Genomic DNA, 16,492 nt, shown 5'->3' with positions numbered 1-16,492 from the left:
GCCAGATATGCCAGATATAATGAATGGATTATCTCCTCTCTTTACTTTGTAACGAAAAGACGTTTTTATGAATAATCCTTTATTTCTTCCTCTCACCTTACACCGGAAAAAAATCATTTATTCGGTTTGCACCGGGCAAACGCTACCATTTAAAGAAGCCATTACCCCTTCTTTCGCCTTATACCGGGCAGATTCGTTCTTTTAAAGAAGGCATTACCAACTCCTTTCGCCTTATACGTAGATGTATTCATTTTAAGAATACGTTACTCTTCCCTTCGCCTTATACCGGGCAGACATGTCCATTTAAAGAAGGTGTTGCCCCTCCCTTCGCCTTATACCGGGCAGACGCGCTCTTTTAAAGAAGTCATTACAGGGTTGTTACGAAGATCCTGAAATATTTTCCGCGCCAAATCCGCGCCGACTAAAATCAAATCCGCGCCATTTCCGCGCGACATGAAATCCATTCCACGCCAAATCCGCGCGACTTTGAACTAAATTCTAAGCAAATACACGTGAAATCATTGGCGTAACTACAGGGGGGCTAGGGGGGGCTATAGCCCCACCTAGGATCTGGCTAGCCCCCCCTAGAAAATTTGTTACTTTGTATAAGTATTACGCATATCTAGTCCACTGATTATATACGGGGGTAAATGCAGAGAAAGGATTGTCTTCATTATCCAATTACTCTCTTGGAAACACTATCTGGTAGACCAACAATATACATCAGTTGAATCGAGCGAAAATGGTAAACTTTCTGTGTTATGAGTGTTAAAATAGAAAAGTTTAAAAAAAAGTTAGCCCCCCCTAGAATTTTTCATTAGTTACGCCAATGGAAATATCAATTTTTTTATCGCAATTCACTGAACGTCTTCTCTTCATGTTCGTTTTTTATAATATTCTTATTCTTCTTATTATTCCAACTGGAACTTGGCCTGCTTTTCAACTTAGTATTCTATAAGCATTCTCTCTACATACTAAGTAACCCGCAGATAGTATTACAACCACTCTAGATGGCAATATTCACCACTAGAAGTACTGAACCTGAACTAAAAGTGAACAAGAACTAAACAGTCAAAACTTTTTCAATAAGCACCGCTTTTTAAATGAGATGATGGTTTTGTTACGTTATTGTCAGTTGATTTTTTGTTGATCGAACTTTATTAAGTTCGGCACAAGATACATTTATATACAAAGAATGTTCAGGTCAGATTTAATCATAATTAATTATAGATAAACTTGGCAAATAATAAAAATTCTGCCAAAACCGTAATTTCTTCTGAAGTAATCAATTATGCAACTTTGTTGTAATTATTGTTCACAAAACAAACTTGTGTAGAGATTAAGGAATTAGACAATGCAGCTCCGGTTTTAAACAAAACTTCCATAAAACAATTCTTTGAATTCGTATCAAGAAACAAATAATACAAAATCTAATATGTTTGCTCCTTTGTCAGAATCCTGATTTTCAAGCATAAATTCCTTTGGAAATTCCAGAGGCATATTTTCAGAAATTTCAGCAGATTTTCTTATGGGAATTTTACAAAATTACTTAAAATTCAGCAAAAACCGTAAATTTAACAAAAATCAGGTCGTTATGTGTGTGTTATTTCTCCTTCAATTCTTCGACACATTTCTATAAGCGTTCATGCACAAATTCCGACCGTTTTATTTACCGTATTTGAATTGCAGCAAAAATCTCTGAGACTATCTGCGAAAACTTCTTCGAGAATTCACATTATTATTGTGGGCAGAATCATCCCAGAAATTGGTGTGGTCGATCTTCCTGGAATTCTTCCGGAAATTTTCTTGGAAACGTTTGCAGAAATCTCGGATCTGCTGCAGAGGTCGCTCTTTAATTGTACAAAAGCTCCCCTGTATTCGGAAATTCTTTTGGGAATTTTGATGTAAGTTCAAGGAAATTCTTCAGAAACAAACTGCAGAAAATCTTCAGACCCTGCTTGCGGAAATGTTTTCATGAGTTCCTGCGGAAAACGCTTTAGAAATTCTTGCAAAAATTGAATAAATTCCGCGGATATTCCTCCAAATTTGTTTTTATAACTTTTCGGATTTTAAATGCTGCAAAAATCCTCTTTAGGCTTTATTTACAATGAATTTATACAAGGATCCACATACGGTACTTGTGAGAAATTTTTTTATGAGGTTTCTTCATTTTCTGATGATAATCCTGTAAAAATACCATCGGAATTATTAAAAAATGTCGCAAAAAACCATAAAAAATATTTTTTGAGAATCATCTTCTTATTTTGCAACGACTTTCTGCGAAAGCACTTATCAAAATGAAGCATCTGCATAAAATCCAAATGAAACATTTTTATGTTTTTAATTGTTGAATAAACCCATATTCGTTCTAGATGAACGTTATGGAAGCAATACAAAATGTTTCAACACTATGAAAGCATTCTTGACGAAAAAACTTTGGAAAAATGTTATCACGCTAATTGCTACATCGTAAAAGAAATAACCAATCAGAAACTGACAAATATCTCGGAATTACAAAGAAATTGACAAGGTGAAAATGGGTGTTCATGTCCTTCAATACACATGATTTGTGATGTTTTAGAATGGATTAAAAATGGCAACAACCCTCCCGGATTTTTCCCACACAAATTTTTTTTTATTTATATGTAGTGTATGAAAATGACAAACCCCGCTCCCTCCATAAGTGCCTACGTTATTAGTGTACGACCCCTAAGCGTTTGGACATATCCAACAACATTTGCCAATAAAAATAAAGCCCATCAAAAAAGACTACTAATTCTCAAATAAATGTCCTTAGATCTAGCATTTTATTTATTAAATTTTCACCTAAATCTAAATCCGCGCCAAATCCACGCGAAACCCTAAAATCGTTATGTAAATCCGCGCCAAATCCGCGAAAACCGCAAAATCCGCGTAGTCGTAACAACCCTGTCATTATCAACTCCTTTCGCCTTATACCGGGCAGATGCATCCTTTCAAAACAGGCGTTACTCCTCCCTTCGCCTTATACCGGGCAGACGCGTTCTTTTAAAAAAGGCATTATCAACTCCTTTCGCCTTATACCGGGCAGACTAGAGATGGTCGGGTTTCGGGTTTTGAAACCCTAAACCCGACGGGTTCGGGTCGGGTTCGGGTTTGAAAAATTAGTACAATATCGGGTTCGGGTCGGGTATGGGTTTGTAAGATGAAAAAAAATCTGGTCCGGGTCGGGTACGGGCTTAAGAAATAAAACATTGAATATTATTTTATTCAGTTTTGTTAATTATGAGGCTAGTTCGTTGTTTGGTCTTACATTTTGTTCGAGTTTTGTCGAGTCAAGTACGAGACACTGAAGACGACCACACAGTTGTGGTCGAAATACGTATCTGTAAAGGTAACGAAAATTAACTGGTGGAATTAAATGGACAGTACTTAATTCGTCTTAGACGGTTGGATTTTGTTCGATTTAAAAAAAAAACAGAAAATATCTAGTTTGAATTTGCCAGCAAAACTTTAGTGCGGATTTAAATAATAATAATGTCGGGTTTGGGTCGAATTCGGGTTTACGAATGCAAAAATTCTCGGGAACGGGTCGGGTTCGGTTTTATATTTTTTTGATCCGGGCTCGAGGCAGTTCCGGGTTTGAAAGAAATTTACAAATCGGGTTCGGCTCGGGTTCGGGTTTGCAAAATGTGAAACCCAACCATCTCCAGGGCCGACGCATTTATTCGAAGTAGGCATTATCTTTTCCATTTGCTCATTCAAAATAAGCAATACTTTGTTTCATTATTTAAATCGCAATCCAAAAAAATTTTAATGATAATTATGGCATTCCGCGGAATGTTTTTCGGTGAAAGGTACATTCCGCGAAATGTCTTTCGGAAAAAAGGTGCATTCCGCGAAATGTGTTTCGGAGAGTTGATAAATTCCGCGGAATGTCGCACCGCGAAAAAAATTCCGCGAAGTGTTTTTCGGCGGAATAGTATACAACCAAATATCATGATGTGGAATAGAAATTCTTTGGAAATCCGTTTCAAGGGACCATCACAGGAACCCAGAAAATATTTTTCAATATGGCATAATTTGCTTCCATGAGTCAATATCGAGTCAAAAAACATCGACTCAAGGAAGTTTGACTGTACTTAAGTTTGCCAAGCCCAAGTGGTTTGTTAAGGATATCCGCCACCATTTCATTTTTTGGAACATATACAACATTCAACTTTCCGAAAGAAAGAGAAATGTATTCGGCATCTGTGCTTGGAAGTACTACAAATGACTACTTCCTCGCTGCCCAAGTAATTGCTGCCCAAAAACCAGGAAAAAAAGCCGGTATTAGACTTTCTGTCGTTCGCATTGCCTGCTCAATCTGCATCGGTGAAACCAGTCAGTATGTCATTGATACATTGATACTACAAGTCATCAGTATTGGTAGAATCATGCTCAAAGCTCACTCACCGAGGTCTCATGCGCGAGCTGACTCGCTTGCGATTCTGCAGGGACAACATCGCGCATAAGTTTTTCACGCAAAATCGCATCGTTTCGCTCATTCGCCGAAAAATGATTTCGCTCCAAAAAGTGTCAAAATTCAACCGAAGGTTATTTTATGATTACGTATGGATTTATTATCCATTGTTTCAAGCAAAGAAAGTTATTCCGATGAGTTTATCGAAGAGGACGAGATTTGAGAATTTGAGTTTTTACCAACACTGCAAGTCATAGTACTAACTTACTAACTCATCTCATGACAAGTAATTCAATATGGAATAAAAACCAAATGCTGCAAATATTCTGCGACCCGCTTCAACAGTTCAAAATTGCTGTGCGGCCCTTGATAGTATGCATGCTGGGAACAACTAATTTAGAACATCCTTTTCGGCCATATCAATCATATCTTTTGAACAGCATATGCATGATGGGATGCTAACGATTCAAACAGATGTAGATGACTACCAACGGTATGAGCTCCAGAACAATTTGGAGTGCCTGAAACATTGTCGTAGGGAAAAACTGAATTGAAAATGGTCCTCTGTGCACCTGTATGGACATTATCAGGTCGATTCTATACAAATATAATATATTAACAATATAGCTCACTTCATAAATCTCCATATATTAGGCAACGGACAGCACAATCACACCATCTTGCGTCACAAAGGGTAACTAACGCCTGAAAACGATAGCCAAGGGGTGCCATAATTGCAAAAATTACACTTAATTTACAATGTTTAACTATTTGAATTATTTTTTTTTTAATTTTATTTTCAAACTAAGGTATCAAAATGGGGTCAAAGGATAATTTCTAGCATATTATTTCGACATGTAATACTGCATATTGCATTCTACTTTTAAACACCCCTCGGAAGGTCTCTTTATTACATTGCTTGCCCTTTGTGACACCGCGTCGCTACTGTGTTGTCCGTTGGAATCAGCCAGAGTGAACTATATTGTTAATATAGTATATTTGTTCTATATCAAGTCAAGACAAAATTTTCAAAACGACTTATCTGCTTTTGTAAACAAAGATTCAAACGACGATTTGACGAATCTGATAGCTCTCCCACGCAAACTAACACCATCAATAGGTAGGTGAAGGTTTCCGCTACCTGTTGATGGTGTTGGTTTGCGTGGGAGAGCTATCAGATTCGTCAAATCGTCGTTTGAATCTTTGTTTACAAAAGCAGATAAGTCGTTTTGAAAATTTTGTCTTGAAGTGTAGTTTACCTAGAAGATCAAATGATCTAAATATTTGGAGAACCTAGAATATTTGTATTCACTGTAATGCATGCTACAGTTAACATAATTCTAGAAAAAAAGAATCTTACGCAGTGTAATTAATTCCGTGCAGTAACGCCTCGCTGGGAACTTTCTGCCAAATTCGCTGTCATGACGGTGAAATGGCTGTTTGGTTATAAGTCGTTTGTCCGAAAGCCATCTAATTGTTTGATCGAATATGTCATTTGGTCAAAATGGGCATACGGTCGAAAATTTCGTTCGGCCAAACTGGTCATTTAGCTTTAGCTTAGCTTAGACTAACTACATATATCTATGGTTGCTACACCATGATTGACCAGAATCAGTGAAATTGTATAAAGAATGCAGAATGCAGTGTGCAAGTTTGAATGACTCAAATGCTCAAATGATCAATGACGGCGCCGTCAGACGTCAGTTAGGAAGAGATTAGTAGGTGGTTTTTGCTATTTGAAGACCGTGATTACTTCGACATCACGAAACGTTCGGCCAAACTGGTCATTTCGCCAAAATTCCGTTTGGAATAAAGATTGGCCGAACGGTTCCAACGGCTGAAAACTCCGTTTGCTGAATGGGTCATATTGTTTGACCAAACAATAAGGAAGGATGAAAGTGAGAATTATAAATGATAATTGAGATGTGAATAGTAAAAAAAACTGAAAGTGAGAAGTGAGTAAAAAGAAGTGCTAAGTGAAACGTCTCATTTCTTACTTATTCCTTCTTATTTTTCCACTTTCCATTTTTTATTTCTCACTACTCGATTGTCGTTTGTCACTTCACACTTTTGCTTTTCACATTCACTAGTGTTCGGCCAAACGACATTTCGGCAAAAACAATTTTGGCCAAACAATTTTGAACTAACGACATTTACGGTCGTATAACATGTACGGTCAAACGATATTTTCGCCCTAAACGGTTTTCCATTTCTATATGTCTCTTTCGGCCGTATGTCGTTCTTGAGATTTTCGTTACCACAAGATCGTATATGATGTCACATGAGATGCTAAAATGGATGCCATACAGATACTTGGTACAATATGTTGGTAAAATAGGTACAATATGTATGTATATCACCTCCACTTTAGCATCTTATGTTGCATCATATACGAATTTGTCAACGGGCGTTTCGGCCAGAGGTGAAATTCGGATCGATTACTTTGTTTTCCGACCAAATGGCTTTTGGCCGAATGAATGAATATGAGGTTGGGAATTTTGATAAAATATAACTAAAAACCCGTGCCGAAGATCCTAACACTGAACCGCAACGAATCGCTCTTTCAACTATTCTGCTTTCTTTACCAACAATTAGATCGCTCGACTAAATTCTCACAGTTTCATTATGGAATTATTTGTATATTCTTTTTACACCATAGTGAAACGGAGAATGAGTACTACATACGAACCTGTTTCCCATTCAGTAGATTGTAGAGGCTTACACAAAACCATTAGAATCACAAGCAGTACCAAAAAAACTAACCACAAAACCGTACCGTACTAGCAGCATGACCTGGTCGTATTTACTACTTTTATACATATTGCAAGTCTACTAGTTTAACGAAAAACCGATGGTTAAACATTGATTGCCCGTATATTGGACTAGCAATGCGATGTTGCAGTGATCTTCGCCATAGAGTTTTATCATTTGCTGTTGTTGTCATTGATGTTCTCATGTGAATGTAATGTTGTTTATATGAATGTTCGTTACGTTTGCTCACAATGACTGGGCCTCCTACAGAATGTGGACCGCGACATCTATCGATAGGTTTTTGATCCTGACCAGTGAGTTCTCAGACAAACAAAAATCCCATTGAAACCTTCCCCGTGCACGGATTGCCGAGACAGTCCCCAAAGTGCCTGCTCTAGTAGGGAATGTTTCATTGTACAAATTTTCGGATCAGTTTCCAGTATCGAAGACCCTTCTCAGAATGCGAATAGCAAATACATTTTCCGTGCTTGGATGCCTTGTTGTTGTACTCTTGTTCATGATTCCAAAACCCCCAGCCAAGTAATGTGTGTGCGTGAATTTCCCCGTACCAATTGTTTTTTCCCCCTGTTTCGCCGGTGAACAGTCGTCGGTGCCACGCAGAGCGAAGACAACTCGCAGATCTTCGTGATGAACAACTACTTCGGCATCGGCATCGACGCCGACCTGTGTCTGGATTTCCACAACGCACGGGAGGAGAACCCGCTGAAGTTCAACTCCCGGCTGCACAACAAGGGTGTATACGTTAAGATGGGCCTACGAAAGATGGTCGGACGGAAGATGGTGAAGGAACTGCACAAGGAGATCCGGCTGGAGGTCGACGGCAAGGTGGTTGATCTGCCACCCGTAGAGGGTATCATCATTCTAAACATCTTGAGGTGAGTACGAATGGGGTTTCACACAAAAGGGTTAACGCTAATCAATGACTTATTTGGCATTAGTTGGGGTTCGGGTGCAAATCCTTGGGGACCGGAGAAAGAAGATCAATTCAGCAAACCAAACCACTGGGACGGAATGCTTGAGGTCGTGGGAGTCACCGGTGTTGTTCATCTCGGTCAAATACAATCTGGTTTGCGGTCAGCCATGCGAATAGCCCAGGTACGTTTCGATGTCGTAGTCTGGTTCAGAAATTAAGTATTCTAATGTTCCCAATGATTTCAGGGAGGTCACATCAAAATTCACTTACACTCCGACATACCGGTGCAGGTCGACGGGGAACCGTGGGTTCAGAGCCCCGGTGACGTCGTGGTGCTAAAGTCAGCTCTCAAGGTCAGTATCTGCCATTATTTACTGCTCCCCATATACATATATATTTTTTTCGCAACACCAGTTTAGTCTTCTTCCAAATTGACTGCTCCTTGCTCTGAATTGAATTCTGCATGTGTTGCTTTTGTTACCTCTTACTACATATTTAAAAACGCAAGTGATCTCTTTCGCTATCGTTAGCCACATATAACCACTCTACACATACAATCTAGATCTGGAAGCTTTCGTAACCAGTAGTAATTCGAGTTCCCTATTCCAGCGAGAAGTGATAGTTAGCGCATAAAATTAATCTTGATAATTTTTCACAACATAATTGAACACTTACAAAACACAAACGAAAAAATACTGCACCATAAATTTAAAGCAACTTGCATGCGGATGAGCTACCTTTCCTCCAATCAAATGATTTTGAAATTTTGTTGCTTCCTCCCTAGTCAACAACCTTCTGTTAGCTTGAGTGAATACCGAACCATAATATGAAAGCCTTTTTACTGAAACGAAAGAAACCGAGATAGGTATTTGTTCGAAAGAAGAACCAACGATTAAAAAGTAAACCTAGGACCTGGAAGAATCTTTCAGTGATTTTAATGATGCTCGAAATAGTTTCAAACTGCGATTTTAGAAATATGTTATGAAATATGACATTAAAATTTTAATAGATTGAAAAAAAAAATCTGTCAACTGTTCTGTTTCCCAGATTCTGAGTATCAGTATTTCAGCTAAATGGCCAGCTTTCCTGAGCCCATTGTGGTTCAGTTCAGCACCATCACCTCCAACACCATTTACCTGCTGCTTTGTTTTCGTTGAGCTGTTGACTGGCTTCCTTAACTTCCCTCTGCCATTCGGCAAAAGGACCGATTACGGTGTCTAACATTTCGCATCGGCGGCTGGGCTGAGACCTCCCGTCAAAAGTACGTCTGAAGAGAATTAGCGAGATTCATGCTATTCAACTCCAGTCAGTTGAATAAGTGGCTATTGATGATCGCATACGCTACTATAAGACGTGGCCGGTCCCAACTTGTTAGTCTTCGGGAGATGCTTTAAACCATTCTATCCCCCATTTGGTCATATTATTCACTGCGGCTTGAATTTTTTTTTCTGGGCCGATCGAGGGTGCTTCCCGATGGTAATCTAATCGGAGTACACTAAAATATAGAAGCCTTCGGGTAACTTAGCGAAGACTTCCTCCATCGCAGCTAGAAAGAGTTTAACTGCGATAAAGGAATCTTGGAGATTCTTCTTGGAATGAGCGTTCTTGTAGGAAGTTTGAAGGAAAATGGAGGAGGTTATCCCGGAAATCCCCCAAACTTTATGGTGATTACATAATCCCGTGGTGAATTCACTCCCGATTAAAAAAACCTAAATCTGCGGTAATAATTTTCGTACAATTTTCGTTACGATTCTTGGCTTTGTTCTTAACTTCGCCAAAACTCTGGAAGTTCAGGTCCGACTTTAGAACTAAGAGATGTCCAGGAAGTCAATGTGGAGAATTGTCTTCTTTGCCCGTCTAAAATCTGTCTTGATGTAGAAAAATAGACAATTGTACCACGACCGGGCGGAAAGCGGGTTGTCTGTCGTCCAAGAAGTCGTTATGCTCGAGAAAGCCATTGAGTCGCCTATTCACCATCCTTTCCATAACTTTAGCAGCTTCAATTGGCCGGTAGCTACCGGTGTTAATCTTCGGAACAAGGACCACCAAAGTAGCCTTCCATTGTTCATGAAGGGTACCCGCAGCGCCGTAGCGTGTGGTTGGCCGGGTTGGCCCCCGCCAAGGGCGCCTGACCTTAGGGGGGCGCCAAAATCCAAAGTTCCGCTATAGGAAATGATTAAAAATTATTCAAAAATTCACTGGTTCAAAGTGATACAAATTTAACCTTTTATTACGATTCTCTCGGGGACTCGTAATATAATCAATCATTTGATGTATTTCCGGAAGGCCCTGTTCCGTCAATAACTGATACAAGTTGTTACCCAATGGTATCACTTTGTGTAAGGTGTTGGAATGCAGGGAAATAATTTGTCAAGTTAGTGTCTAATCGTAATTTTAGAACAGGCAAAGGGGTGGCAAATAAATACGGTTATCGAAATTATGAGCTCCAGAGTCTTCGATGAATAAAGGATTAAAGTGATCAGTCGAGGTACGAGATACTAAGAACCTACAGCCAACTCGCATCTTTTAAGTTTATTCCATTCCTTCTGAATCTCGGAATTTGATGATAAGTGGTAAATCAGCCCATATAGTCAGTCCGATAGTTTGACGTTCGGGAAGTGGGAATCCAGCTACGTGCGTGTGTGCTGATTGCGCATATTCGACGCCTCTCACCAACTGTAGATGTTATTAACACGCGACGCCATCTTGCAAATCAGCGTCCTGTTGCTGGTGGTTTACCGCGTGCCTAAGTGCGTTTGGTTATTGGTTTCCGGGGTTGACAACTGTTGGCCCTAGTTCTGCGAGACGGCTTCCGTTGACCAAAGCTGTCCGGTCGGCAGACGACTTCCAGTGAGCGGTGCGTAGTGAAGATCGTCCCCGAGCTTGGCAAGACCTGCCAAGTGAGAATCACTGAGGTTGCTAACATTGTGCCCAGAGGTGCCGGGACTCGTATTTCTGAAGGTCCTTTCTCGCCCGGACCGATGGGCGGTACCACGCCACGAACTCCATTTTGTCATCCGGAGTTCTGATAACGACAGCTATTGTTCGTCCCAGCTTTTCTCACGTATCGTGCCAACTAACGTCATGTTGGCTTCCGGCTTCCGTCAACGGATGAAAATTCCGGAATTTACCTCGCCCATAAGATCGTCGAGAAGCAACACCTCGTGGACGCCACCGGGTCATTCGACGACCATCAAGCTACACGTCGCGCCAGTACCTAACGCCATCTGTAATAGTGCCACTGCTAACTGACCAAGCCATTGCCACTGTATCTCATTGCCGCCCATACCGCTGAATAAGCCAAAAAGGTAAAGTGTTAAGAATAAAGTCATTGGGACCTGGGAGAAAGGAGGCATTTTGCACCCACCCCGGAAGCTGCCGTTGGTCAGACCAGCAGCTTGGGGTCTAGGCTTGTCCCTTACTGGGAACTCCCGGGGTTATAACATTTCAATGTATCAGAACGTTGGCATGCTCCTTCAATTTGGGAATGTCTTTTTCATTATTTACTTGATGGAAAAGAAAGTGGAAGGAAAATGAAGGAACATGAAATGCAAATGGAAAGGAGCATGAAACAAGCTTCTGGGAAAGGAGCCCCAGATAAGGACTTCAATAAGCCAAAGGCGAAGCGTAAATCAAATACATATAATTTTTGTTCGCGACTTAAAATTCAAACCGTTATCTGATGTACGGAAGTACTTTGTGTGAATTTGTGATAAATTCGCTTATTTTATGGCGACAACTATGCGATCGCATTTGATCCAGTGCAATCTTTATAAACTGGTAATGCTTCTAGCGGGAAAGAGTATTCGAAATGATGGTATGCTGAATCAGAGAATATGCATCGAGGATTTCAGTAACGGCTAAATCAAATTAGGGAGAGGGGAGATCAGTATCCGACTTTCTTTAAAGTAGAAATTTATTGGTTCATCCAAAACAAACAGTGCTACCAAACTACCGTCAGACCCACTTCAAAAATTCATATACCTTGATCTGAATAGGACCGTTGGTTATTCTGGCCATCAATCAACCCACTCCGAAATTGTTTTGTTCTTGATACGACTTGGACCAATCGCTATTCTCACAATCAATCAATTCACTCCAAAGTTGAAGTTCATTGAATGATCAGTAGTTTTTGCAAACCAAGCTACTCCGAAATTGAATTTTTCGTCATCGAAAGGGCTAATGGTCATCCACTTCATATAAGGGTTCTTCTTGATGTGACTTTATTCGATAGCAATCAAAATCGAATAGCAAGCGAAAATTGAGAGCTATTTTATTTTCCTAATTAAATCCTTTTTATTTTGTCGTGAATGTCGTGAACACACTTCTGGATCTTTTATTTACTTGCATTAGTTTATTAAATCTTTCAGAAAATCGTTAAACTTCAGCGGATTTCTAGAAATGTTCTGGTCTTTAATATCCTTTACTTTCTACCTATTGGAACATATGCAGGTTATAGAGGTTTTAGGAAGTCATACAGCAAACATTCAAAATTAAATCTCCCTGCTCATAGCACGTTTTTTAACATCTGAGTAAGGGGCGCCTAATAAAGGTTTCGCCAAGGGCGCTGGGAGTCCACGCTACGGCTCTGGGTACCCGCCATCCATTATTTGTTAATTACCTCTAGTACGGCGAGCTTTCCGCTGGCTGGTTGGAAATTCTTTTAGCATCGGGCAGCCTCCCTAGAAATTCCTCCCTGCAACTCTTATGTGACCAGATTTAGTCATAATCAAGTTGCTGCAACTATTTTTGCTTGATTGGTGCTACTCGAGCTATTTCATCCCGCTTGGGGAGTTTTAATCAAATTTTCATAGGGCAAAGTGCAGCTAATCCAGTGTGAAGTCCTAGTTGTAGTCTTTATCGATGCCGTCGGAGATTTGGAATGCCAGGATTTCTAAACCCGGTGTATTTGCTGCTTCCGGAAGTGCTCCAGATATTGCTGATAGAAAGACTGCTGTTCAAAATGGTCTGCCAGGGCATCGGAAACCTCTACAGAATCACACTGCGTGACGCCATCGATGGATAGGGCTATGCATCGGAATCACCTCTGTCCCTGGTGATGCGCCTTCACAATTCGGTCGCTGACTGCTCGCTGTTGATGCCATCAAGAGCTTCACCCACGAATTCTTCCTTGCCTCATGGATGACTTGAGGGCATTCGTTCCAGCCACTGAAATGTTTCGAGGGAATCATCCATTTCGGGGCTGACGGGTGTAAGACACTTCTTAGTCCTTTTCAGGGCACGAAGCGCTTTACACCTTCCAACAAACATGAAATTAGGCCGGTTTTTGGCTGAAGAAGACTATTTTTGGATTAATAAGCGCTTAACTCAACTTCAATGTTTGTTATTGACTATTTTTTGTGATGTCGCTCCATCCAGTTGAGCTGTTCCTTCGGACGCTGCTATTAGCTGCCCGGAGTATGCTATCCGGAAGCTCTATGAGCGTAGTCGGTGGCTTGTTGTCCAACTCCCGCTCGATTTGACTTTAAAAGCAATTCCAATGCGCCTTGTTCGAATAATTGCTGGCTGCCAGTTACTTCAATGGGTTGCCGTCCGTAGCCTGAGCAGCCGGCTAATTAGCGAATTCGTGGCAAGTGTTACGACAATGTCTCACCCAACACGTCCCCTGTGGAACCTGGATGAGCTATCGTTAAGGACGACTAGTCGGGATTAGGTGACTGCGCTGAAACAGAAATCCTTCTAGTGTTGTTGGAACAATAACCCCAGGAGTGATGATAATCATTAACATCCTCCCAGAATAAGAGCGGGTGACGGCAACTCCTCAAAAATCCTACGCAGTTGGTTCCTCAGGTTAGACAGCTTTCCGTTCGGGATGTAAATGGAAAAATGCAATACGGACGAGGAGCAGCCATTACAGTCTTACCGCAACTGCTGGGAGTATCCCGTCTATTATACCGACAGCGTCTGATTGATAGACGTTAACGCCGATACTAGCTTTCGTCGAATGTAGAGCAGTCGGAAAGTTGCGGATCTGGAACCCACAGCTGTACTGCCGTAATCTAAAAAAGTGACGTATACGCCATTTCCCAGAAGTGGTGTTATCAAGTAGTACTCATCGAGCCCTTTAACAGAAAAATGGAAAACATGCATGTTGTAATTTGGCGCTTACGTCACGGCAGTGTAGGAGATGGTGGAAGCAATGAGTAAAAAGAGATGCCGGAGTTTGCCGATAAAACTGGGCGCTGTAGCCCTAAGGGCCAGAGTGGATAGCAGCGTTCGGACTGCGTCAGAGATTGTGGAGTTTTTCGAAAAATTTGGTTGATCCTCTCGAGAGTGCTCAATCAGTAATGCATAACAATATTATATCTCAATTCTATCAATGGTTGTTATTTAAAACAACGTGTGTTATGACTAGATGATTCGATAAAAATGTGTCTTCGGCCAGTTTTATTTCATATCAAAATTATAACAACATTAGTTATGTATATTGTTACAAAATAATTGCCTACATTTTTTGTAAATATTGGAACAAAGTCGGATCCACCTCACCACCAAATATTATTAGCTTTAATATGAATATCTGGAGTAAAGTTAATTGCCTACATTATGGATGGAAATCCGTCGTTGTGGCGTACCCGATTTTTATCCATGATGTAAACAATTACCTTGAAAGTAGACTTTTGTACCGAATAATTATATCAACGTTTGTTATAATGTTGATATGATTGTATCTGATTTAACTAACCAGCCAAATTTTTTAACACATTTTGTTACAATATTTTCTGAAATAAATAACTCCATTGCACGGACGGGGCCAGGACCTGCGAGTGGAATCAAACCATTTTTTTTTTATTATAGGGCCAGAGTTCATTAAGCGTGTTGTTACGTGTAGATTGAAAGTGTGTAGTTTGAGCAATTACATACAGCCTGTACATTTTTATTTTCCAAATGTGTTGGAATGATTGGGGGACTTTATTTTATTTGACATGAAGTTGTAGAAAGGTAGACTGAGCTTAGTCACAACTAACTTTTTTTTCCTTTAGCGGTAGCAGCGCATGGAGTTTGGGTAATAATCCCGGCTCTTGCACCGGAACCCTGCAAATTATGTGCCGGTATCACTGCTCCGATGAGAGTAAGAATAAGAGTCGTGGTCGTTAGTCGACTAACCCTCTGGCATCCTGTTTTGAATCCGGTGTAGTTCCGGTACTCCTTGGCCATTCTGCTGGCTAAGCAGGTAATAATCTGGCAGAAACACGGCATCGGCGTTTGAAACCAAGCATCTTGCTGAGTTCAACAGTGGGTCCTACATGATTTTTATGGGTGTTCCGTCACTTAGTCGGTCCATTTCTAGCAGGCGCTCGAACTGGCTCTGGCTTCTCACATTTAGGGCATAGCTAGCTCCTCTGTTCTCTTTACTTGCTTCTTGCATCGTTCCTCCAAACTAGGGCTCAACGGTGAGGCAGAGAAAAAATCCGGCCCCGAAATGCAGTTTGACTCCATCATACCTGGGAAGCCTTCTTCCCGTGAAATCACTGGCTATCGATTCCTCACACCGCTGGCATTAGGGCCACTTGAGCGAACTCCATGCTAACCGTGCGCGCCACCGCACAACATTGGCGGATTACTTTTCACGAACAAACGAAATGATAACGCGACCGAAACGCAAATTGTTACTTATTGGCGGCGCAATCGACCACTTGGTGAGTTAAGGTTTGCCCAGACCTAAGCGCAGTCGAGAAGCGATAGAATCGCGTCGCAATTGTCGCGTCGCTTGTGTTTGGGGTAACCTTCAACCAGAAAGCGGAGTGTAGCAAACCGAAAAACGTTCGTCACTTTACTATCGCGCAAGTCTCTTCCACCTAGTGGACTTGAGTGGGCGAGATACCGACCGTACCGTGCGCCTCCTTCGCACTAACGGAAAATCGATCGCGCAGGTCTTCTTCCCCCGCTGAACGTTTAAGGTCACTCCTGACAGAGTCCAAGTTTTAAAGTACTCGCGTTTTCTGCAGCACACCACTCGATACGGAAGCAACGCACAACTGTCATTTTTATTTTTTCACGCATGCTGCGACGCAGCAAAGCTGAATCAACAAAAATGACAGTTGTCCGCTGCCTCCGTATCGAGTGGTGTGCCCCCGAAAACGCGAGCACTTTGAAACTTGGATTCTGTCAGGAGTGACCTTAAAGAGACGTCGTACCATGCGCCTCCTTCGCACTATCTATTCACAACGGCTCACTGACGTAGAAACCACCATTGCACTCACCAGTACTTAGCAGCCACCGGAAATGTTCCAGGTGGGACCAAAAGACCGTAGTTCCGGCGCCCGTGGCCAGATAAAGCGGGCTCTTAGACTAAAAAGTTTCCGTGAATTTTCAGAATTATTTCCGGTGGCAAATCGGAAGAA

At 41.1% G+C, this 16,492-nt stretch overlaps 1 protein-coding gene across 8 annotated transcripts in view; it reads left to right on the top strand.

The window, feature by feature from the left end:
• The window catches only part of LOC134202643 (diacylglycerol kinase theta), a 164,604-nt gene that overhangs the window by 129,876 nt on the left and 18,236 nt on the right, over positions 1 to 16,492 (top strand). For all 8 annotated transcript variants that reach the window (XM_062677662.1, XM_062677687.1, XM_062677694.1 and 5 more), the window contains 3 exons: positions 7,797 to 8,088; positions 8,152 to 8,308; positions 8,372 to 8,479. In XM_062677662.1, the coding sequence (XP_062533646.1) occupies positions 7,797 to 8,088; positions 8,152 to 8,308; positions 8,372 to 8,479 (557 nt within the window). The remainder of the gene's footprint in view (positions 1 to 7,796; positions 8,089 to 8,151; positions 8,309 to 8,371; positions 8,480 to 16,492) is intronic.

The sequence above is a fragment of the Armigeres subalbatus genome, chromosome 1 (genome assembly GCF_024139115.2).
Source record: "Armigeres subalbatus isolate Guangzhou_Male chromosome 1, GZ_Asu_2, whole genome shotgun sequence".
Lineage (NCBI taxonomy): Eukaryota > Metazoa > Arthropoda > Insecta > Diptera > Culicidae > Armigeres > Armigeres subalbatus.
The sequence above is the reverse complement of the archived record's forward strand: the minus strand, read 5'-3'. Positions and strand labels throughout refer to the sequence as shown.